General features: G+C 47.9%; 1 protein-coding gene across 1 annotated transcript in view; it reads right to left on the bottom strand.

Annotated features, from left to right (window-relative positions):
* Window positions 1-714: 714 nt before the first annotated feature.
* Window positions 715-23,243, bottom strand: part of CIB2 (calcium and integrin binding family member 2) — a 75,921-nt gene continuing 53,392 nt past the window's right edge. The window contains exons 4-6 of the mRNA XM_075576089.1: window positions 17,136-17,283; window positions 15,506-15,701; window positions 715-5,293 (exon numbers count right to left, since the gene is read on the bottom strand). Coding sequence (XP_075432204.1) covers window positions 5,272-5,293; window positions 15,506-15,701; window positions 17,136-17,283 — 366 coding nt within the window. The 3' untranslated portion in view covers window positions 715-5,271. The remainder of the gene's footprint in view (window positions 5,294-15,505; window positions 15,702-17,135; window positions 17,284-23,243) is intronic.

The following is a 23,243-nucleotide window of genomic DNA, read 5'->3' as shown; positions in this document are numbered from 1 at the left end:
TCAGGTTCAAAGGTGACCTCCCCTTTGCCAGCTTTGTCTCAGGTTCCAATGTGACCTCCACTTCTCCTGCTTTGTCTCAGGTTCCAAGATGACCTACCATCCTCCTTCCTTGTCTCAGGTTCAAAGATGACCTCCCCTTCACCAACTTGTCCTAGGTTCCAAGATGACCTCCCCTTCACCAGCTTTGTCTTAGGTTCCACGATGATCCCCCCCCCCTTCTCCTACCTTGTCTCAGATTCCAAGGTTATCTCCCCTTCTCCTGCTGTCTCAGATTCCAAGGTGACCTCCCCTTCTCCTGCTTTGTCTCAGGTTCCAAGGTGACCTCCACTTCTCCTGCATTGTTCAATGGCAGTGAGGGGGGACTGTGGAAACCCTCAACTGACATCAATTTTATTTCACAAACTAAACGCTAGAAAGAACTTGCTGATTATTTTTTTCTTATATAGAGCGGACTACATAGACACCACTGTGTATATATTATTCGACAACACAGTAAGCCCCACAAAGCTCATGATCTAATTTTGACATCCGAGACACAGGGAGATAACATGGCCTGCCAAAGGTTATACGTCGAGCTGACACTTTGATTCACGCCATCTTCACGCACTTCAAAGACATTGTTCTTATTTCCATTGAAAACAAAATAAACAAGACATTCTGAGATTCTGCAAAATAAGACAAGTCGATAGCCGTGTACGACTAGGGAAGGTCAGATTTATTTATACATTATAAAGTCCCAAATATAAATGTGAATTTCACGATAATCTGCAGATATAATACAAACCAATTAAAAAAAAATGTATGTTACTGATGAGATCAGGAATCTTTTCCGTGTTAGAAACGTGTTAATTTCCCCAAACTCAAGTAATTCACTCTTAATTTTTGACACTTTCTCCTACCCTAATTATTATTTTGTGGAAACCACAATGTGGACTATTTTTTTTTAACTGCAGCCCATTTGTATATTGATAATAAAATGTCAATATTCTCAAAGTCGCAGTAATAGAAAAATAAAAGCAAAAAAAAAAAAAACAGCAATTGTACAAGTAACCCCCTTTTGGCAAAAAGGTTCTTGGTATGTTCGATCCGAATGGACCATACCTGCAAAATCACAGTTCTGTTGTTCTTTGAGATTGTGTTAATGTGTCTCCTTTTGTAGACGTCCTTCCTGTACGTGACAATATCACGTATGATGGCAAATAAAGTATGGCGACTATATTTTTCCAGGGACAAAACGTAACAAACGTCACGCATGCGTAAATGGCAAAAAAACAAACATTTCGGGACAGAGGACAAACAAACGAAACCGTCACGGCTAAACCGGGACGTCTGGTCACCCTAAAATAAAGTGGGTTAGATATTCACGGGTCAGGGAGCAGTATACACAAAACATGTTGTTCGGTTCGACATCAATTCATTTAACTGGAACGATGCAGAGCAGGTGGTGGGTACAGAACTAAAACCCTGACATGGAGCATCTTCACGACACGAGGAATTACTCAATAAATGTCATGTTAAATACAGCCTGCTGCTTGCATGTTTTGGAGAGACGGGAAAAGCAAAGGCTTCTGGGAGAGCAAATCGCACCCACGGAGTGGACGAACCTTACACCTACCTACAACTGGTTGGCAGTCAGCAGATGTTGAGATGTTTATACAATACATTTCTCACAAATGAACAATTGAATTTCAAAAGATTGAACCTTTAATATCTTTAGATAAATGAAATCAGAATTAGTGTAGAACCAGAGAAAAGTATAATCAAACCCCTTTTTGTTATTATCAGAAAAAAAGGATCTCTGAATATATTGTTGATAATAGTAATATTATTACAATGCCTCATTTTTTTTTGTTTACAAAATCTTTAATTCATTGGAAAATCTATTAGCATCTTTTACATTTTAAGCCTACAATCTGTTGCTTGAAATTATTGTTCCGTTGAATGAAGATAGATAATATCGTTGAAGATAATATCCACATTGGGGATTTGAAGTCGAGTGATCAACTTTTACATGCAGCTGTACTTTAATATATAAATATATCCATACCTTAAAAACAGTATTTTATTCTATTTGGAACATTATTTGATCTTCTGTAACCCAGGCGGTGTGTAAACGCTGTGTAAAACAGCAGGCATACGCTTATAGGGATCTATGTTACAGGGAATAGGAAGCAAAAAGTGCATGTATGTCATTACCCAGAATCCTTTGCTGCAGTGGTTGCATTCTAGGCTGTGCCATAATGGGATAAGGAAGGTTGGTGGATCTGCCTCAGACATGTGAATGTACACATACATGTTCTATAGCTGTGCTGTACAGTGGAGGGGGGTTGTGTCACTGTTTTATTTTACTCGCCATGATTTACCTGTCTACCCGTGTATCAAAATAAATTCAAAATGGCCACCCAGTGGAAAGGAAGAAAACAGGACTACGGTTCAACTCCCCATGACAGAAGAAATAAATACAAAAATAAAAATAGCAGCATAGATCGCTGCGTCAACCCTTTCACTGCCAAAGGGAGTCCGGTTCAACCTTCCCACGCCAGAAAATGTTTTTTTTTTTTACAAATAAAAGGCCCCTCTGGCAGTGAAGCGGGTAATTTACCGAGATAACACCATTAGCCCTCTCTTTAGCTTGGAGACTGGAGCCCTTGGGTTTATGACTATACAAACAGTTAAAGGATTGTCGTTATCGATGGAAGAAAGCAATAGGCTCGCGTTCATGCACCCTGGGAGATGGGTTACCCCTGTTACAAAAAGTAGGATTTGTGCTGTGCTTCAATATGGAACCAAGATTTGGGGGTTCTGCATGATGGGGGACAAACAATTGGGTGATATCCCACGCCCCCTCCCCCCCCACCGAAGATTCACATACTGCATTATAAAGCGGTGGTGAGTATGGCAAGACATTTCCAAAGCATCTTTTGCTTAGAGCAGTGTTTTTCAACTGGGGGGTTCCTAGGAACCCTTAGGTTCTTAAAGCATCCTTATCAGGTTCCCTGCAGTTTTCAGGTAATTTGAAAATTGTACCAGATACAGAAGAACCTACAATGCATCAGATCTCAGACACGCTATTAGAGAGGGTTGGGGTTCATTACAATGCATCTGATCTCAGACGCGCTATTAGAGAGGGTTGGGGTTCCTTACAATGCATCTGATCTCAGACGCGCTATTAGAGAGGGTTGGGGTTCCTTACAATGCATCTGATCTCAGACACGCTATTAGAGAGGGTTGGGGTTCCTTACAATGCATCTGATCTCAGACGCGCTATTAGAGGGGGTTAGGGTTCCGTACAATGCATCTGATCTCAGGCGCGCTATTAGAGAGGGTTGGGGTTCCTTACAATGCATCTGATCTCAGACGCGCTATTAGAGAGGGTTGGGGTTCCTTACAATTCACCATATAATTATAGGGTTCTTTAACCAAAAAAAAAAAAAAGTTAAATAACACTGGCGCAGAGGATCAAAAACCAAAATAATTATTCGGCTCCCATCCCAATGTCTGCTCTCCTTGGGCAAGGCACCAAAATTAGAGTGTCAGCTATGCAGGGCAGGGATTCAACATGCCTCCGCAGGAGCACAGAACGCGATCTCCCCGACAAAAATGGTCTTAAACCCCATGATGTAGCCACTACTTCCTGAGGCCCTGGTAGGGTTGATATATCAGAATCTTGTTGGGTATTACCGGTGGTCAGATGGACATCATCAACGTAACATTTCAGACATTGGCTACTGTAACACTTACGTTCTATTATCCCTAAGAGGAATGAGTTGTGGGAGCAGGTCCAAGTACCTCAAAAAGTACTGGTACTGTGGGCGATTTCTCACATTATATTCTAAGATCAGAAAGGGACGGGGTATTTTTAAATTAATCCAAATTTACTTCAAAAAGGAAATGGAACACCACACTTTGACCTCTGTTGGAAATGTACAGATACTCCACATCACTATACAAGGCACCATGTTCATTTTCAAAGGGGGAAGGTTTCATGAGTTTACAAACTTGCCCCCAACAAGCAATGCCCTTTTAAAGTTCACCAATTGGTCACTTTGGAGGCTCCAGTGCATTGGTGGCCTCCATCTTTAATGAGCCCAGAAGTGGATAGAGTTTGGGTGAGCCTCGTCCCTTTCAGCCTAGCCCTTATAATCTTTCCGTCTTCGAGGCGCAGCGAAATCCGTCCAAGACAGCAGTATCCCTATTTACCGTGGACGTCTGGAAAATGTATACATTTCTCCCTGAAAAACGTTCCCACCGTCAATAAAAGTCAAATGGAAGAGATCTGCTTTCTGAAATGATTTTTCCACATGGTGCCCAGTATGGGTATTTGGCCTTCGTCACACACTAATGTTTGAAACCCCTTATTCTCTCAAAGTCCTGCCTCGCTTGTACACACTGGTAGGAAAGGCAAAGACTTCGTCGCCTTCAAAACATATCATTCGTAAAAATTAGGTTGAAAGAGCCAATATTCTGAATTGATGAAAATAAAGGTTTAGTACAAATGACTAAATCCAATTATTTTTTATATATATATATATATATATTTATATATAGAAATTGTCTTTTCTTTCCCCCTTTTCTCCCCACGCGGCTCCGTGGAATCGTCCACAAGTCTTCAGGAGAAATAGTCTCTGAAACTTGACGTTTCAAAATGGCCACCATTGGTGAATTTCTCGTACAACGGATGAAAAACTCATCCTTGTTCTCCGCCACTGTTGGATCGATCCAGGACCCTTCTATCCCCTTAGGTATGAGCCCTTAATAAGTAATATGCAAGTTAGATTTCATGTTATTGGTGTAAGCCAGTTGGGCCTACGTATTTTAAAAAAAAGCCATTGAGCGCATCCTGAATTATAAACCAAATGGTAGTTCGGGTTGGTGTTAAATAACCAAGTGCTTTTTCACTGATTGATTCTCAGAAGCATGTCACTGAGAGACCAGACGACTGCATGATGTGAATTCTGAACAGTTTTTGTTGCCGATGATGGTTATTTTAGTGAGAGGCACACCACACTTAAGGCCTTTAATTATTTCTTCTTCACCTCTTTAAAAATTACATCCCCGTGTTCTAAACTCGTTGTTTTTTTTTTTTTTGCTTCAACTATAATATTAAAGTATTGGAAATATAACAACTGCCGGAAATACATCCTCGGACTTCCTGTTTCAAAAACAGCAGACTTCCTGTTGTGAAGCCAACTTCCTGTTTGCGGTCGGTGAATCCTGAGGCTGGAGATTTAAACAGATCGGAACCAACTAAATCTTTCAACTACGTCTTCTTCATATTCTTATATGGAAAGTACTGCAACAGAAGAGAAAAATGTTACACAACTAGTTCCCACATATGTGTGTGTATATGTGTGTATGTATGTATGTATGTATGTATGTATGTATGTATGTGTGTGTGTGTGTGTGTATATATATATACATATATACACACATATATACACATATATATATATATATATATATATATATATATACATATATATATATACACATACATACATACATACATACATATATACAGTGTTCGACAAACCTATACATTTGCACGCCCCGGGCGAGTGGATTTAACATCGTGGCGAGCTCCTATTGGCCCAAGCAGCACACGTGTGGTACTAGGTGGCGAGTAGATTTTTTTGTTCGTCGAGTAGATTTTTTGGTGATTTGTCGACCACTGCATATATATATACACATACACGGAAGAAGAGATCAGTGTATCTCGAAAGCTCGCACAAATAAAAGCATTTCGTTAGCCACAGAACGGTATCATCTATTTATTTTTTGATTATTGAAGCTCGGCTAACACGGTACTGATACTTCTACATGAAAATATGGAAGATACCACATTGTACCGCACTCAAATGAAGCTAAAGGATTTACTGAAAAAACAGGCACAACTAGACAGCGATATCATCTACATTCCAAGAGACACTGGTTTTAAGTATACCTTTTGCTTGCTTCATTCATTGCAACATCGCCGGAAGAAGAGATCAGTGTATCTCGAAAGCTCGCACAAATAAAAGCATTTCGTTAGCCACAGAACGGTATCATCTATTGATTTTTTGATATATATATATATATATATATATATACAGGCATACCCCGCATTAACATACGCAATGGGACCGGAGCATGTATGTAAAGCGAAAATGTACTTAAAGTGAAGCACTACCTTTTCCCCACTTATCGATGCATGTACTGTACTGCAATCGTCATATACGTTCATAACTGATGTAAATAACGCATGTGTAACAGCCTCTATAGTCTCCCCGCTTGCGCACAGCTATGGTACAGGTAGGGAGACAGTATTGCTGTTCAGGACGTGCAGACAGGCGCATGCGCGAGCTGCCGTTTGCCTATTGAGCTAGGTGTACTTACTCGCGAGTGTACTTAAAGTGAGTGTCCTTAAACCGGGGTATGCCTGTATATATTTACCCATTTTCCCTTACCTCCTCCACCTCATCACTTCTCCCCCACTCACATAATTTTCCTCTCTCCCAGTGAACTTTGCCCTATTTACCCTCAATTCTGCATTATCCTCCTCCCTTGACTCAATCGCACCACTCCACCCTGCACGTCCAAACACAAAGCAACCTCAACCCTGGCTCACCTGCCACCTTAAATCACTCAGTCTCTCCCTTCGCACAGCTGCGAGATCATGGAAAGCTTTCCGTTCCACATCTTCATTCCCCACCTTCCAATCCCTCCTCCACCAATACACCTCCGTCCTTGGTGCTCTCCTGTATTCTCTCTACGCTAACCCCCTCTTTGACCTCATCTCCTCCCATGGATTCAATGCTTATTTTGTCGCAGATGACATCCAACTCTACTTCTCCTTCCCACTGTTCTCACCCGAAATTTCCACCCGTATCTCTGCCTGCCTTTCTGCCATTTTCACCTGGATGTCCTCCCACTTCCTACAAACCAGCTAAGACTGAAGTCCTCTACTTTCCCGCTTCCTCCTCCCTCCCATGCTCCCCAATCACCACCATCTCCTTCCCCCCCTCACCATCTCCTCCATCCCTTCTGCTCGCAACCTTGGAGTCACCTTTGACCATTCCCTCCTCTTCGCTCAACACATGACCTCCATCACTACCACCTATACAACATAAGAAAAATTTGGCCACTCATTTCCTCTCCTCAGCCAAACTTCTCATCAACACCCTCATCTTCACCCATCTAGACTACTGTAACTCCCTTCTCCTTGGTCTCCCCCTCTACTCCTCCATACCCCTCCAACAAATCAAAAACGCTGCAGCCTATACACTTCTCCATCTCCCCCGCTCTGCTCATGCCATCCATCTCCTCTCCTAACTTCACTGGATACCCATCCACCAGCGTTTCCGCTTCAAATTTCTCACCCTGGTCTACAAATGTCTCCATGGTCTTGCCCCTCCTTACCCTGCAGTACTCATCTCTTGCTACACCCCTTCCTGTCCTCTTCACTCCCTGACTGCACAATCCTCACTGCCCCCAGCCCCCTGTGCTTCCTCTCGATTCTGATCATTTGCCTTAATCGCTCTCCTCCACTGGAACAAGCTCCTCCACCACATTTTTCAGTATGAATGTCTTTATTTATATAGCGCCATTAAAGAACATAACGCTTCACAACAGTAATACATGTGACAATCATATAAATAACAAATAATATAAATAACACATAAGGGGGAGAAGTGCTTCAGACATGACAGTAACATTTCTGAAAGGGAGTCCCTGCTCCGAAGAGCGTACAATCTAATTGGTTGGTAGGAAGGACATACAGAGAAAGTATGAGGGCGTTCTGGTAAGCGTGTCTGCAAGGGGCCAAGGTTTATGTATACGGTGTAAAACTATCACTCATAGAGCTACTCATATGCTTCCTTAAGCAGGTGTGTTTTGAGTTGGCTATTAAAGGTTGATAGAGAGGGTGATAATCGGATGTTGAGAGGAATGGCATTCCAGAGGTGTGGGGCAGTCACTGAGAAAGGTTTAAGGCGGGAGAGGGCTTTAGATACAAAAGGGGTAGAGAGAAGACATCCTTGAGAAGAACGCAAGAGTCTGGATGGTATATAGCGAGAAATTAGGACTGAGATGTAAGCAGGGGCAGAAGAGTTTAAAGCTTTAAAAGTGAGGAGGAGAATTGAGTGCGAGATGCGGGATTTGATAGGAAGCCAGGAGAGGGATTTCAGCAGGGGAGACGCTGAGACAGATTTAGGAGAGTAGAGTGATTCTGGCAGCAGCATTTAGGATAAATTGTAGGGGAGACAGGTTAGAGGCAGGAAGGCCGAACAGCAGGAGGTTACAGTAGTCGGGACGGGAGAGAATGAGGGTCTGTGTCAGAGTTTTTGCAGTTGAGCAACAGAGGAAAGGGCTTATCTTTGTAATATTATGAAGGAAAAAATGACAGGTTTTAGTTACCTTTTGAATGTGAGAGGAGAATGTGAGAGAGGAGTCGAGTGTGACCCCTAGGCAACGTGCTTGGGCTACTGGGTGAATGATGGTATTTCCAACAGTAATGTAGAAGGAAGTAGTAGGGCCAGGTTTGGAAGGAAGTATGAGGAGCTCTGTTTTGATATGTTAAGTTTCAGTCAGCGAATGGCCATCCAGGATGATATTCCAGAGAGACATTCAGAAACTTTGGTCTGTATAGCAGGTGTAAGGTCAGGAGTTGAAAGGTAAATTTGTGTGTCGTCAGCATAGAGGTGATATTTGAACCCAAAAGATGTGATTAAGTCACCTAGGGAGAGTGTGTAAAGAGAAAAGAGAAGAGGTCCCAGGACAGAGCCCTGGGGTACCCCCACAGAGAGATCGATAGAGGAGGAGGTGTTAGCAAAAGAGACACTGAAAGTACGATGGGAGAGGTAAGAGGAGATCCAGGATAAATCTTTGTTACGAATACCAAGAGTATAGAGAATGTGAAGGAGAAGAGCGTGGTCCACAGTATCAAACGCTGTAGAGAGGTCGAGTAATATGAGCAGAGTGTATTGATCTCTGTCATTGGCAGCATGGAGGTCATTCATTATTTTAGTGAGGGCTGTTTCAGTGGAGTGAGCAGTGCGGAAGCCAGATTGTAGAGGGTCTAGGAGAGAGTAGGTGTTAAGAAAATGGAGCAAGCGAGAAAATACAAGACGTTCAAGGAGTTTAGAGGCAATGGGCAGGAGGGAGACAGGTCGATAGTTAGAAAGACAGGTAGGGTCAAGCTTGCTGTTTTTCAGTAATGATATAACTGTTGCATGTTTGAAGGAGGAGGGGAAAGTACCAGAGTAGAGGGAGGAGTTAATAATGTGTGTGAGCGTAGGGATTATAGTAGGAGCAAGAGGTTTTAGGAGATGGGAGAGAATGAGGTCAAGAAGACAGCTGGTAGAGAGAGAAGAGGATATCAACAACGACACATCCTCCTCTGAGACAGTGGAAAAAGAGTCAAGGAAGGCAGAAGGAGAGTTAGGAAGAGGTATAGGATGGGAGGAGGAAACAGGGGATGTTCTGATGTATGAATTCCACCTTTTTTTCCTTAAAATAGTCAGCAAAGTCCTGAGGTGAGATGGAGGAAGAAGAAGAGGCAGCTGAGGGTGGTCTGAGTAGGGAGTCAAAGACAGAGAAGAGTCAGCGTGGATTCGACTTGTGCATGTTGATTAGTGGGGAAAAGTAGGCTTGTTTAGCCTGAAACATGGCAGAGTTGAAACAGGATAGCATAAATTTGTAGTGAAGGAAGTCTGCGAGAGTGTGAGATTTCTTCCAGAGGTGTTCAGAGGAACGAGTGGAGGAACGCAGCATGCGGGTGTGGTAATTTAGCCAGGGTCTGGGGTTAGATAGGCAAGGATGGCAGAGAGAAAGGGGGGCATGTAGATCAAGAGAGGAGGATAAGGCAGAGTTGTAGTTCCTGACCAGGTTGTCAGGGTCTGGAACAGGGCTGAGAGAGGAGAGGGAGGAGTGTAAAGTGAAAACTAAAGCTGGTAGGTTAATAGAGCCCAGGTCTCTGCAGAAACTAGGGGTAGATGGAGGTGGAGAAGGGGAGAAGCGAAATACAGAAAATGAGAGGAGATGATGGTCAGAGAGAGGAAAGGGGGAAATGGAGAAGTGAGTGCGAGAATAGTTTTTAGTGAAAACCAGATCTAGGTAGTGGCCATCCTTGTGGGCTGCTGGCTGCAGTCCACTGTTGAAGGCCAAAAGAAGAGGTTAGAGAGAGAAAGCGGGAAGTCCAAGGGATAGAAGTGTCATCAATGTGGCAGTTGAAGTCCCCAAGGAGAAGAACAGGGGAGTCTGAGGAGAGAAAGAAAGAGAGCCAAGATTCAAAGTGAGAAAGACAGAAGGGGGATGTCTAGAGCAGCGTTTCCCAAATGGTGGGTCGCGACCCGGCACCGGGCCACGGCACCAAAATTGCCGGGTCGCAGCGAGGCTAGCCGCAGCGAGGCTGGCCGCGCGGTGTCTCCCGTCCCCTGGCACCAAAATTGCCGGGTCGCAGCGAGGCTAACCACGCGGTGTCTCCCGTCCAAGTTAAAAAAATGGCGGCGATTCCCCCCGCGGTCCCGCGCGCATGCGCAGGGCAAGCAGGGCCCGCTCCCTTCCTCCCCCCCCGCTCCCAACGTGGGACGGAGAAGGAAGTACCAGCTCCTCTGCGGCCCGCACGTTATGTGGGACGGAGGGGGAAGTACAAGCTCCTACTGCGGCCTGCTTCCCCCCGTGGCCAGCTTCCCGAGCTCACCTCCCATGGCACACCCTCCGAGCCCATCCCCCATGCCCCCAAGCCCACCTCCCGTCCCGGGCAGCAGGGGATATCGGGGGCAGCAGGGGAAAGCGTCCGGCGGCAAGGTAAGTCACCCCACCCAGTCACTGTCACCCAGTGACTCTCTCCCACCCAGTCACTGCCTCCCACCCTGCCCCCCCCTCCCACGCAGTCCCTGGCCCCCTCCTCCCACCCACCTACCCAGTCCCTGGCCCCCTCCTCCAAAGTCCCTGGCCCCCTCCTGTCACCGACCCACCCAGTCCCCGGCCCCCTCCATTAGTCCCTGGATAACATTTTTAGTGGGTCACGAAGGAGAAGTTCAAAAATAACCTGGTCACGGAAAAAAAAGTTTGGGAAACCCTGGTCTAGAGGTAGGTGGGCGATACATGATCACCACGTGGACAGGGAGAGGAGAGAAAATCTGGACAATTTGAACCTCAAAGGAGGGAAAAGCAAGAAAGGGAGGAATAGGAAGGGTTCGGTAACGGCAGAGAGAGGAGAGAAGGAGCTCCACGTCTCCCCCCCTGCCATCAGGGTGCGGAGTGTGGGAGAAGGAAAGGCCACCATAAGAGAGGGCAGCTTCCAGAGCAGAGTCAGACTGAGTGAGCCAAGTCACAGTAATAGCAAATAGGAGCAGAGAGTGAGAGAGAAAGAAGTCATGTACAGAGAGGAACTTGTTAGAAAGGGAGCGAGCATTCCAAAGGGCACAGGAGAAAGGGAGAGAGGAGGGAGGGTGGCAGGGGATGGGTATGAGGTTGGAGGGGTTGACACCAGAAGGAGTAGAAGTTGCATGTGTGAGGCGAGGACGAGAGCAAGTAGGAATAAGGCAGGGACCAGGATTGGGAGAGATATCCCCAGACGCAAGGCGGAGAAGCATGGATAGAAAGAGAATGTGTGAGGATGATTTGTAGGGTTGTGTTTTAGTGCAGGGGGTATAGCTGTGTAGTGACAGAGGGCGCAGGTAAGAAAGGAGTTCATGTGAACTGAGAAGTGGGGCAGAAAGGAGATGTAGAAAGACGTACATATTTTGAGAAAAAGTGAGGTCACAGCAAATATAAATAGTAGCGGTGGCATGGCAGCAATTGTTTAGTGCTGAGATGTGCAGTCTGGTATAGATAATATCCTCCTTTCCAAATTCAAATCCAGGATTCAGGGCCGGAAGGTGTTGCGTGGTCCACTTGTTTCACTCCTGTTGAACTCCCTGTTCAACTCTACTATAGGATACTTAAAAAATATGCAACTTCAATCTGCTAACATCAAATGTGCCCCACCCCAACTATCTTCAGAAGTCAACTCAAAACTCATCTCTTCTCCATCACATTCCATGATCCCTCATTAACCTCCAATCCCTTCCCTCACCTCGCCCCCCCCCCACGACCATGATCTTACCTACCCTCACCCCTTCCTAAAGTCTCTCCAGAACCCTCCAAAGTCCCCAGACCAATCGCCTCCACTGTTCCCACTGTCAGACCCATCACCATGCCACCGACAAGACTAAAACCAGAGACTTGACCCCAACCCCTGCCCACCAACCAAGCAAGCTCTCAATTCATCTAACCCATAACCTGACCATAATGTTCCCACCCCTGCCCACCAACCAAGCAAGCTCTCAATGCATCTAACCCATAACCCGGCCATAATGTTCCCTCCCCTGCTCACCAACCAAGCTCTCAACGCACTAACCCATAACCCGACCATAATGTTCCCACCCCTGCCCACCAACCAAGCAAGCGCTCAATGCACCTGACCCATAACCTAACCATAGTGTTCCTACCCCTGTCCACCACAAAGACGTCTTAACCCTGACTCTAAACCCATCACATGAGATGTTCCATATGTAACCCCACCATTGTTATACTAACTAATGTATATTGCCCTGAATATGGGCGCTATATAAATGTTGTTATAAATAAATATACGTGTGTGTATATCTATATACACACGTGTGTGTATATATATATATACACACATACATATTGTGGGCATATGTATATACAAACACACACGTCTTTGTACTCATCTACCTATACGTGTACCTATCCCTTTCTGTGTATTTATTTATCTATCTATCCATGTATCTATGTATAAATATACACAGTCTTCAAGAAAAAATAAGAGGCAAGCACCATTATGATTAATAAACCGATTTCCTCTACAAACAAACAAACAAGAAATACAATTCTGCTGGCTTTTTAGAAGAGATTATAAGTGAATCCCGGGGCCCATAGGGCTATAATGCATCAATCAAGGGACAAAAATCACTAATGGACCCCATTCCTAAGTGCTATAAATGAAATAAAAAAAAACATAAAAATGTCAGAGCCAGTTGTTTTCACTTAACCCTTTCACATAAAAACATAATGCGGTCAGACCAAGTCCTGTCATCTGTCTGTAACCGTTGCAGAAATGGAGGATTCTGGGTAGAGTGGGATTATTTGTGCTCTGCACACTGATCCCACATTTCAATGTTAAACTGTCCAGCAGTTTCCCTCTTTGGACCAAATAATTGATATCGAAACATTTTACGGAATCATCTTAATCCGCAAATTCCCAATAAAAATCGGTTGGAAAAATCGACCCTAAATCAACACAACGTTTGGCCCCTATTAGGGCCAGTTCATCAGAACTCAGGTCCTATAACGTACTATTATGAAAATCCACAATGGACGTTATGTTCCTTGAGGTTAACACGCATTCGCAAAACTAATTATATGCAAAAAACTACAGCCATTAGTTACCTTAGTACAGTATAGGTTTAACGCCATGTTAAGTTAGCAATGCCTGGCGTTACCTTCAAATAACATGACGTTGAGCCTGTGTCTCCCAAAGGCGGGTTACTCCCAAACCAGACCCCAGTGTTTAATCAAAGTTAAAAAAAAAATACAAGACGGGGAGGAGAGAATCCAGTAAAACCCGCTATGTTACTTAAATCATACTGTTACACCCCTCCAGACCCCGGGGAAGCCCTATTTCAGGGTCTGGATGTGACTGACACCCAGTTTAGCAGTGACCTAACTAATGTCTTGTTAAATAGCCACGTTACCCAGGACAGGGGCCTGTGGATTCGCGATGTTAAGAGGAACGCCTCTTTTCCCATACGATGATCACTAAAGTCCATTATATATAATGCAAGGTTGTCTTCGCCATAGAACGGGCCTTCAATGCTAGTTTTTGGACCTCTGACGATCTCCTTTGGCACTTAACCTCATTAATGGATTTCTGAAGATTCGGGCCTTAAAGTGCATACATCGCATGTAACTTTGACAAACGTGTTATTTCAGTCAGCTTTTCACACTTGAATGTTCAATAAAAGAAAGAAAAAAAATACTATTCTTTCAATGGAAAACACATCCTGAATGATAAGACGGCGTTACAAAATGGTAGACAAGATTTGTGCCGGGACTTGCTAATGCCTGCAGTAAGGTATCCCACCCTCGACTGGCAATTGAATCTGAGGGGGGAGGAGGGTGATATTTAGCATCGGACCACAGTAGATATGCCCCTTGATGGAATCCTGCTGCTGGGTCACATGAGTCTCCTTGGAACGTACTGTACTAAAGTATTATAAAGAAAAAGCAATCGGCTTTCAAACGAGATCCTTCGTCCAACTCAGCGGGGCATAACTCCAGTCCTCAAGCCTCCCCGGTAGGTCAGGTTTTCTGCATATCGCAGCTTCAGCACAGGTGGCTCAACCACTCCCTGCTTCAGCACAGGTGGCTCAATCAGTCCCTGCTTCAGCACCGGTGGCTCAATCAGAGGCTCAGTCGAACACTGAGCCTCTCATTGAGCCACCTGTGCCTACGCAGGGACTGATTGAGCCAGCTGTGCTGAAGCTGGGAATGATTGAGCCACCTGTGCTGAAGCTGGGATATCCTGAAAACCTGACCTGTTGGCGGAGCTTGAGGACTGGAGTTGAGCCCCCCTTTTCCAACTACCGGACGACAGCTAATTTTGGAAATGAAAATTGTAAGTGGAACGTATGTAATGCATAAAAGGGGAACGATGTGATAATGGAATTCTGTATTATTGGTTTTGTTCCACACACTGGAGGTGTGAGCTGACCTATAAACACGCACGACTAAGCTCCAGGCATTTTATAAGGACATCCCACCCCAAGGTCATGTGAAATAAAAAGCTGTTACCCACACCCCAGACTGTTCTTCTTTCTTTATCACTAGCAGTGGCTTTATCTTTCATTTTGATTTGACGGTTTTTCACATTTGCTGAAGAGATTTTAATCCTGCCTAGAAGGGACGATCTGCCTCCGTAGACGTCCGCGGAATGCCCCTCTACAAGAAAGGAATGGTCACCGGAGACTGCTGAGCTCTCGTGAGCAGGCCCCTCGTAACCTTTTGTATCTGTTTGTGCATGTTTGTCCGCATTTGTATGCCATCCTGTTTATCCACGTTACAGATTCCTGTTCCCCCATTGTACAACGCCAAGGAATATGTTGGCGCTTTTATAAACAGACAATGTTATTCATAATAAGAATAGACTTTCATGGGATCCCTCTCTACAGGGAATTATTTGTCCTCGTAGACCTGGGCGTGGCCAACTCTAGTCCTCAACGGCCCCCAACAGTTCAGTTTTTCAGGATATCCCTGCTTCAGCGCAGTTGATGCAGTCATTATGACTGAGCCACATGTGCTGAAGCAGGGATATCCTGCAAACCTGACCTGTTGGTGGCCCTTGAGGACTGGAGCTGGCCACCCTCCTGACACAGATCTTCATCCGAATATCTAAATGATCTGAGAACATCTCCCGTTGCTTGGGAAGGTCGCCCGGGTTAGGGTCACGTGGATGTACCTGAGAAAATCCGGGGCTTTGGAAATCATGTTCTCAAAATCGGCAAATGCCAGTTTCCCGTCCCCGTCCATGTCCGCCTCCTCGATGACCTTCTCGCAGACCAAAGTCACCTCCTCCTCCTCCAGCTCTTCCCGGGTCACCTTGTTGAGGGTTTTCTCCAGATCCGATTTGCAGATGAAGTTGTCCGTGTTGAAATCTGAAAGGACAGGAAGTGAAAATCCTCACGGCGCCATGTTCCAGGTTACGGCACACGTTCACCAAGCGGCTCTCTTCCGTAAGACACCTTCCAGTGGATGGGCTCTAAGGATTCTTCCGCTGCTGACAAGGTGTCTTATGGCATAGCACAGCTTAGTATATATGCCTCTATATATTGACCCACTTTAGTGCCCTATTGATGTACAGGGGTTCTTATGCCGTATGTCAGCGGCTTTTGCTTGCTTTTTATGAAGTCTACCACAGAAATCCCATTATATGGCCAGGGAACCATCTCCACATTGTCCCGAAGGAGCATTTAAATATGAAGTCTACCACAGAGATCCCATTATATGGCCAGGGAACCATCTCCCCATTGTCCCGAAGGAACATTTAAATATGAAGTCTACCACAGATATCCCATTATATGGCCAGGAAACCATCTCCCCATTGTCCCAAAGGATCATTTAAATATGAAGTCTACCACAGAGATCCCATTATATGGCCAGGGAACCATCTCCCCATTGTCCCAAAGGATCATTTAAATATGAAGTCTACCACAGAGATCCCATTATATGGCCAGGGAACCATCTCCCCATTGTCCCGAAGGAGCATTTAAATATGAAGTCTACCACAGAGATCCCATTATATGGCCAGGAAACCATCTCCCCATTGTCCCAAAGGATCATTTAAATATGAAGTCTACCACAGAGATCCCATTATATGGCCAGGGAACCATCTCCCCATTGTCCCGAAGGAGCATTTAAATATGAAGTCTACCACAGAGATCCCATTATATGGCCAGGAAACCATCTCCCCATTGTCCCGAAGGAACATTTAAATAAGGAGTTTACGCCAGAGACCGAATAGCCTGCACCCCATCTCCAAATTCTCCTGAAGGAGAAGCTTAGAGCAGGAGTGCGCAAACTATTAGAGCTGCAAACCCCCTCTGCCTTCCCCCCCCCCTCCCCTCACCTGTTGTGGCGGCGTCAAATGACGCCGCGGGGTCTTCGTGATGTCACGCGACCCCATGGCGTCATTTGAGACCACGTTGCCATGGTGACGTCCCATGACCTCGCGGCGTCATGGCGACGCATCACAGCAGCCTTCTGTATCAAGGTATGTTGAGTTGCAGAAGCCTCACGTGATCCCCGGCATTTAATTTAAATGCCTTGGGGAAGACTGCGGGGCCTCTGCAACCGCAACGCCCCCCCAGAAAAATCTCCCGCCCCACCCTGGGGGTGCGCCCCCCACATTGCACACCGCTGGCTTAGAGCTAAGAAACCTTTCTTTGAAGCCGGGGAACCTGGTTCCATTCCCAGACTGAGCTCCTTGACCAAGTAACGTTATCTCCCTGTGCCTCAGGTATCAATATTAGACTGCAAGCTCTTCAGGGCAGTACTTGCTAACGTTTCACGTGCGTTGCAGCGTATATTACCGTAAATCTTGAAGGCGTAGATTGCTTTCAGCTCCCGTGGGGCCATTTCACTCATTACCGAGAACATGTCCACAAAGTCATTGAAACTGAGGTTCCCTTCTCCGTCCTCGGAGAATGACTGCACAATTCTCTCCTTGAAAGGGTTCTCCTACAGAAAACAGAGGGACTGTCATTCTGTACCTATAGCGACCACGTACCGGGGGCTATAGACTCCCGAGATATAGAAATATATATATATAGCTGCCAAGTAGCATCTCCACAAATACTGGTCACAATGGTGAAAGGTGCCATGCGCTCGAGATACACACAGACCTCTCACTTCCATGCTGTTTCCTTCTCTTCTTGGCCACACCCACAGGCTCCCGACACCTCCGCCTGATTGGCTGCTGCTGAGTAATGCAGCCAATCATGACCAGGGAGGCTGCGAGGGAGCTCCCTCTCCCCTCCTTACTCAATATATATGTGTGTGTGTGTGTGACACTAGCTGATATACCCGGCGTTGCCCGGGATGTAATTTTGGAGGTGCGGGCAACAGGGTTGGGCGGCAACAAGGTTGGGCTTCCCCCCCCTTGACAGCTAGGTGGGTGACTGAGTTGATTAAGTGGGTGGGTGGGTGACTGAGTTGATTGAGTTGAGTGAGTTGATTGAGTTGATTGAGTGGGTGGGTGGGTAGGTGACTGAGTTGATTGAGTGGGTGGGTGGGTGACCTTGACTGGGTGGGTGACTGGGTGGGTGGGTGACAATTGACTGGGTGGGTGGGTGACTGAGTTGATTGATTGAGTGGGTGGGTGACTGAGTTGATTGATTGAGTGGGTGGGTAACTGAGTTGATTGATTGAGTGGGTGGGTGATTGAGTGGGTGGGTGGGTGACTCAGTTGATTGAGTGGGTGGGTGGGTGACCTTGACTGGGTGGGTGGGTGACTGGGTGACAATTGACTTGACTGAGTTGATTGATTGAGTGGGTGGGTGACTGAGTTGATTGATTGAGTGGGTGGGTGACTGAGTTGATTGAGTGGGTGACTGAGTTGATTGAGTGGGTGACTGAGCTGATTGAGTGGGTGGGTGGGTGACCTTGACTGGGTGGAGTGGGTGACAATTGACTGGGTGGGTGGGTGGGTGACTGAGTTGATTGATTGAGTGGGTGGGTGACTGAGTTGATTGAGTGGGTGGGTGAGTGAGTTGATTGAGTGGGTGGGTTACTGAGTTGATTGAGTGGGTGGGTGGGTGACTGAGTTGATTAAGTGAATGGGTGGGTGACTGAGTTGATTGAGTGGGTGGGTGACTGAGTTGATTGAGTGGGTGGGTGACTGAGTTGATTGAGTGGGTGGGGGGGTGACTGAGTTGATTGAGTGGGTGACTGAGTTGATTGAGTGGGTGACTGAGTTGATTGAGTGGGTGGGTGACTGAGTTGATTGAGTGGGTGGGTGGGTGACCTTGACTGGGTGGGTGGGTGACTGGGTGGGTGGGTGACAATTGACTGGGTGGGTGGGTGAGTGAGTTGATTGATTGAGTGGGTGGGTGACTGAGTTGATTAAGTGGGTGGGTGGGTGGGTGACTGAGTTGATTGAGTGGGTGGGTGACTGAGTTGATTGAGTGGGTGGGTGGGTGACTGAGTTGATTGAGTGGGTGACTGAGTTGATTGAGTGGGTGACTGAGTTGATTGAGTGGGTAACAGATGATTGAGTGGGTGACTGAGTTGATTGACTGGGTGGGTGGGTGACTGAGTTGATTGACTGGGTGGGTGGTTGACAATTGACTGGGTGGGTGGGTGACTGAGTTGATTGATTGAGTGGGTGGGTGACTGAGTTGATTGATTGAGTGGGTGGGTGACTGAGTTGATTGATTGAGTGGGTGGGTGACTGAGTTGATTGATTGAGTGGGTGGGTGACTGAGTAGATTGATTGAGTGGGTGGGTGGGTGGGTGGGTGACTGAGTTGATTGGGTGGGGGACTGAGTTGACTGGGTGGTGGGTGACTGGGTGGGTGACTGAGTTGACTGGGTGGGTGACTGGTTGGGTGACTTGGTGGGTGGGTGAGTGACTGGGTGGGTGACTGGGTGGGTGGGTGACTGGGTGGGTGACTGGGTGGGTGGGTGACTGGGTGAGTGGGTGGGTGAGTGGGTGGGTGACCTTGACTGGGTGGGTGGGTGACAATTGACTGGGTGGGTGGGTGACTGAGTTGATTGATTGAGTGGGTGGGTGACTGAGTTGATTAAGTGGGTGGGTGACTGAGTTGATTGAGTGGGTGGGTGACTGAGTTGATTGAGTGGGTGGGTGGGTGAGTGAGTTGATTGAGTGGGTGGGTTACTGAGTTGATTAAGTGGGTGGGTGGGTGACAGTTGATTAAGTGAATGGGTGGGTGACTGAGTTGATTGAGTGGGTAGGTGGGTGAGTGAGTTGATTGAGTGGGTGGGTGACCTTGACTGGGTGGGTGGGTGACAATTGACTGGGTGGGTGGGTGACTGAGTTGATTGATTGAGTGGGTGGGTGACTGAGTTGATTAAGTGGGTGGGTGACTGAGTTGATTGAGTGGGTGGGTGACTGAGTTGATTGAGTGGGTGGGTGGGTGAGTGAGTTGATTGAGTGGGTGGGTTACTGAGTTGATTAAGTGGGTGGGTGACTGAGTTGATTAAGTGAATGGGTGGGTGACTGAGTTGATTGAGTGGGTGGGTGACTGAGTTGATTGAGTGGGTGGGTGGGTGACTGAGTTGATTGAGTGGGTGGGTGACTGAGTTGATTGAGTGGGTGGGTGACTGAGTTGATTGGGTGGGTGACTGAGTTGATTGAGTGGGTGGGTGACTGAGTTGATTGAGTGGGTGGGTGGGTGGGTGACTGAGTTGATTGGGTGGGGGACTGAGTTGACTGGGTGGTGGGTGACTGGGTGGGTGACTGAGTTGACTGGGTGGGTGACTGGTTGGGTGACTTGGTGGGTGGGTGAGTGACTGGGTGGGTGGGTGACTGGGTGGGTGGGTGACTGGGTGGGTGGGTGAGTGGGTGAGTGGGTGGGTGAGTGGGTGGGTGACCTTGACTGGGTGGGTGGGTGACAATTGACTGGGTGGGTGACTGAGTTGATTGATTGAGTGGGTGGGTGACTGAGTTGATTAAGTGGGTGGGTGACTGAGTTGATTGAGTGGGTGGGTGACTGAGTTGATTGAGTGGGTGGGTGACTGAGTTGATTGAGTGGGTGGGTGGGTGGGTGGGTGAGTTGATTGAGTGGGTGGGTTACTGAGTTGATTAAGTGGGTGGGTGGGTGACTGAGTTGATTAAGTGAATGGGTGGGTGACTGAGTTGATTGAGTGGGTGGGTGACTGAGTTGATTGAGTGGGTGGGTGACTGAGTTGATTGAGTGGGTGGGTGACTGAGTTGATTGAGTGGGTGGGTGACTGAGTTGATTGAGTGGGTGGGTGACTGAGTTGATTGAGTGGGTGGGTGACTGAGTTGATTGAGTGGGTGGGTGACCTTGACTGGGTGGGTGGGTGACAATTGACTGGGTGGGTGACTGAGTTGATTGATTGAGTGGGTAGGTGACTGAGTTGATTGATTGAGTGGGTGGGTGACTGAGTTGATTGACTGGGTGGGTGGTTGACAATTGACTGGGTGGGTGGGTGACTGAGTTGATTGATTGAGTGGGTGGGTGACTGAGTTGATTGATTGAGTGGGTGGGTGACTGAGTTGATTAAGTGGGTAGGTGGGTGACTGAGTTGATTGAGTGGGTGGGTGACTGAGTTGATTGAGTGGGTGGGTGGGTGACTGAGTTGATTGAGTGGGTGACTGAGTTGATTGATTGAGTGGGTGGGTGGGTGGGAGACTGAGTTGATTGGGTGGGGGACTGAGTTGACTGGGTGGGTGACTGAGTTGACTGGGTGCGTGACTGGGTGGGTGACTTGGTGACTGGGTGAGTGACTGGGTGAGTTGGGTGACTGGGTGGGTGGGTGACTGGGTGGGTGGGTGACTTGACTGGGTGGGTGGGTGACTGGGTGAGTGGGTGGGTAAGATGGTGGGTGACTGGGTGAGTGGGTGGGTGAGTGACTGGGTGGGTGACTGGGTGGGTGAGTGGGTGGGTGAGTGGGTGGGTGAGTGGGTGGGTGACTGGGTGGGTGACTGGGTGGGTGACTGGGTGGGTGATTGGGTGGGTGACTGGGTGGGTGACTGGGTGGGTGACTGGGTGGGTGACTGAGTGGGTGACTGAGTGGGTGACTGACTGTGTGACTGACTGTGTGACTGACTGTGTGACTGACTGTGTGACTGAGTGGGTGACTGAGTGGGTGACTGAGTGGGTGACTGAGTGGGTGACTGAGTGGGTGACTGAGTGGGTGACTGAGTGGGTGACTGAGTGGGTGGGTGACTGAGTGAGTGGGTGGGTGACTGAGTGGGTGGGTGACTGAGTGGGTGGGTGACTGAGTGGGTTGGTGACTGAGTGGGTGGGTTGGTGACTGAGTGGGTGGGTGACTGGGTGGGTGACACCTTGACTGAGTGGGTGACTGAGTGGGTGGGTGAGTGACAGGGTGGGTGGGTGAGTGAGTGCCAGGGTGGGTGAGTGCCAGGGTGGGTGGGTGAGTGACAGGGTGGGTGGGTGAGTGACAGGGTGAGTGTGAGAGTGAGTGACAGGGTGGGTGGGTGAGTGACAGGGTGGGTGGGTGAGTGACAGGGTGGGTGGGTGAGTGAGTGACAGGGTGGGTGGGTGGTTGGGTGAGTGACAGGGTGAATGACAGGGTGGGTGGGTGAGTGACAGGGTGGGTGAGTGACAGGGTGGGTGGGTGAGTGAGTGACAGGGTGGGTGACAGGGTGGGTGGGTGAGTGACAGGGTGGGTGAGTGAGTGACAGGGTGGGTGGGTGAGTGAGTGACAGGTTTGGGGGGTGGTTGGTTGACTTTGACTGGGTGACAGTGGGTTGGTGGGAGACGGTGGGTGGTTCCTGGCGGCAGACGGTTCTCCTCCTGGCACTGATATCCCCGTGGCATCTGGCTGGGGCAGGAGGTGGGTTCGGGAAGTTGGCGGGGGGGGGGCAAGAGTGGCAGGCTGGGGCAGGAGGCCGCGCCATGCTTCGCCTCAGTTCCTTGTTGGGAGCGAGGGGGGAGGAGCCTGGAGTTGGCGCAGGAGGGCCGCGGCACGCCGCGCTTCCCCTCCGTCCGGGAGCCGGTGCAACCGGCGTCGGGAGGACAGTGAGCCGCCCGAGGAGCGTGAGCGGCCGCGCGTGCGGGTACCGCCAGGCCGCTGGACGGCTCGGAACACGCAAGTGACAGGGGTGCACCGGGGAAAGGGAGGGGGGACCGACACAGGGGGCAGTGGGGGAGGGGGGGAGTGACACCTGGGGGCAGGGGGGGCAATATCCGGTGGGGGTGATACCCGGGGGCAGGGGGACTCAGCGGGAGACAGAACAGGAGGGAGAGGGAGAGTGGCCGAGCGGTGGTGCGAGGGTGGGGTTGATACCCGGGGGCAGGGGGACTCAGCGGGAGACAGGAGGGAGAGGGAGAAGAAGAGAGTGGCCAGGCGAGGCTGAGACGCTCCGGTGAGGAGGTGCTGTGCCTTGCACGGGAGAGGCGGAGAGCGCCGGGGATGGGGAGCTGGGGGAGCGGCCTATGTGAGGGGAGAGCCGCAGAGAGCGGCCAATGAGAGCCGTGGGAGGGCGGGCGGACCGACGGACCAAGCAAATGGTCTCCAGACACTCTCAAACAAGATTTTTGATTATATAGATATAGATTTATACACACACACACACACACACACATGTATGTATATATGTACAGTGTATACAGTGTATATATCTGTGTGTATATATACTGTACACACTGTACATATATAATATACATATTTCTTTTATTTCCATATGCACTGCATACATTGATGCTAAATATAAGATTATTTACAATTAACAATTAACACTAATTTGTACCAAAATAGTGTATATCTCGTCACATTTAATGTAACAGAAGACATTGCTCTTTACAAAATGTACGGCTCACTCCCCCTTCCCTAATCCTTGTGTTTCCCTCTCTTCTTCCTTTTAGATTGCAAGCTCCTCAGGTCAGGGACCCCTTACCGCATCCACCTGCAGTAACCAGGCACTATGTCACTTTGCGACCCTGTTTGTACTGCGCTGCAGCACATGCG

Source organism: Ascaphus truei, chromosome 18 (assembly GCF_040206685.1).
Source record: "Ascaphus truei isolate aAscTru1 chromosome 18, aAscTru1.hap1, whole genome shotgun sequence".
Classification (NCBI taxonomy): Eukaryota; Metazoa; Chordata; class Amphibia; order Anura; family Ascaphidae; genus Ascaphus; species Ascaphus truei.
This window is presented reverse-complemented; position numbering and strand designations above follow the sequence as displayed.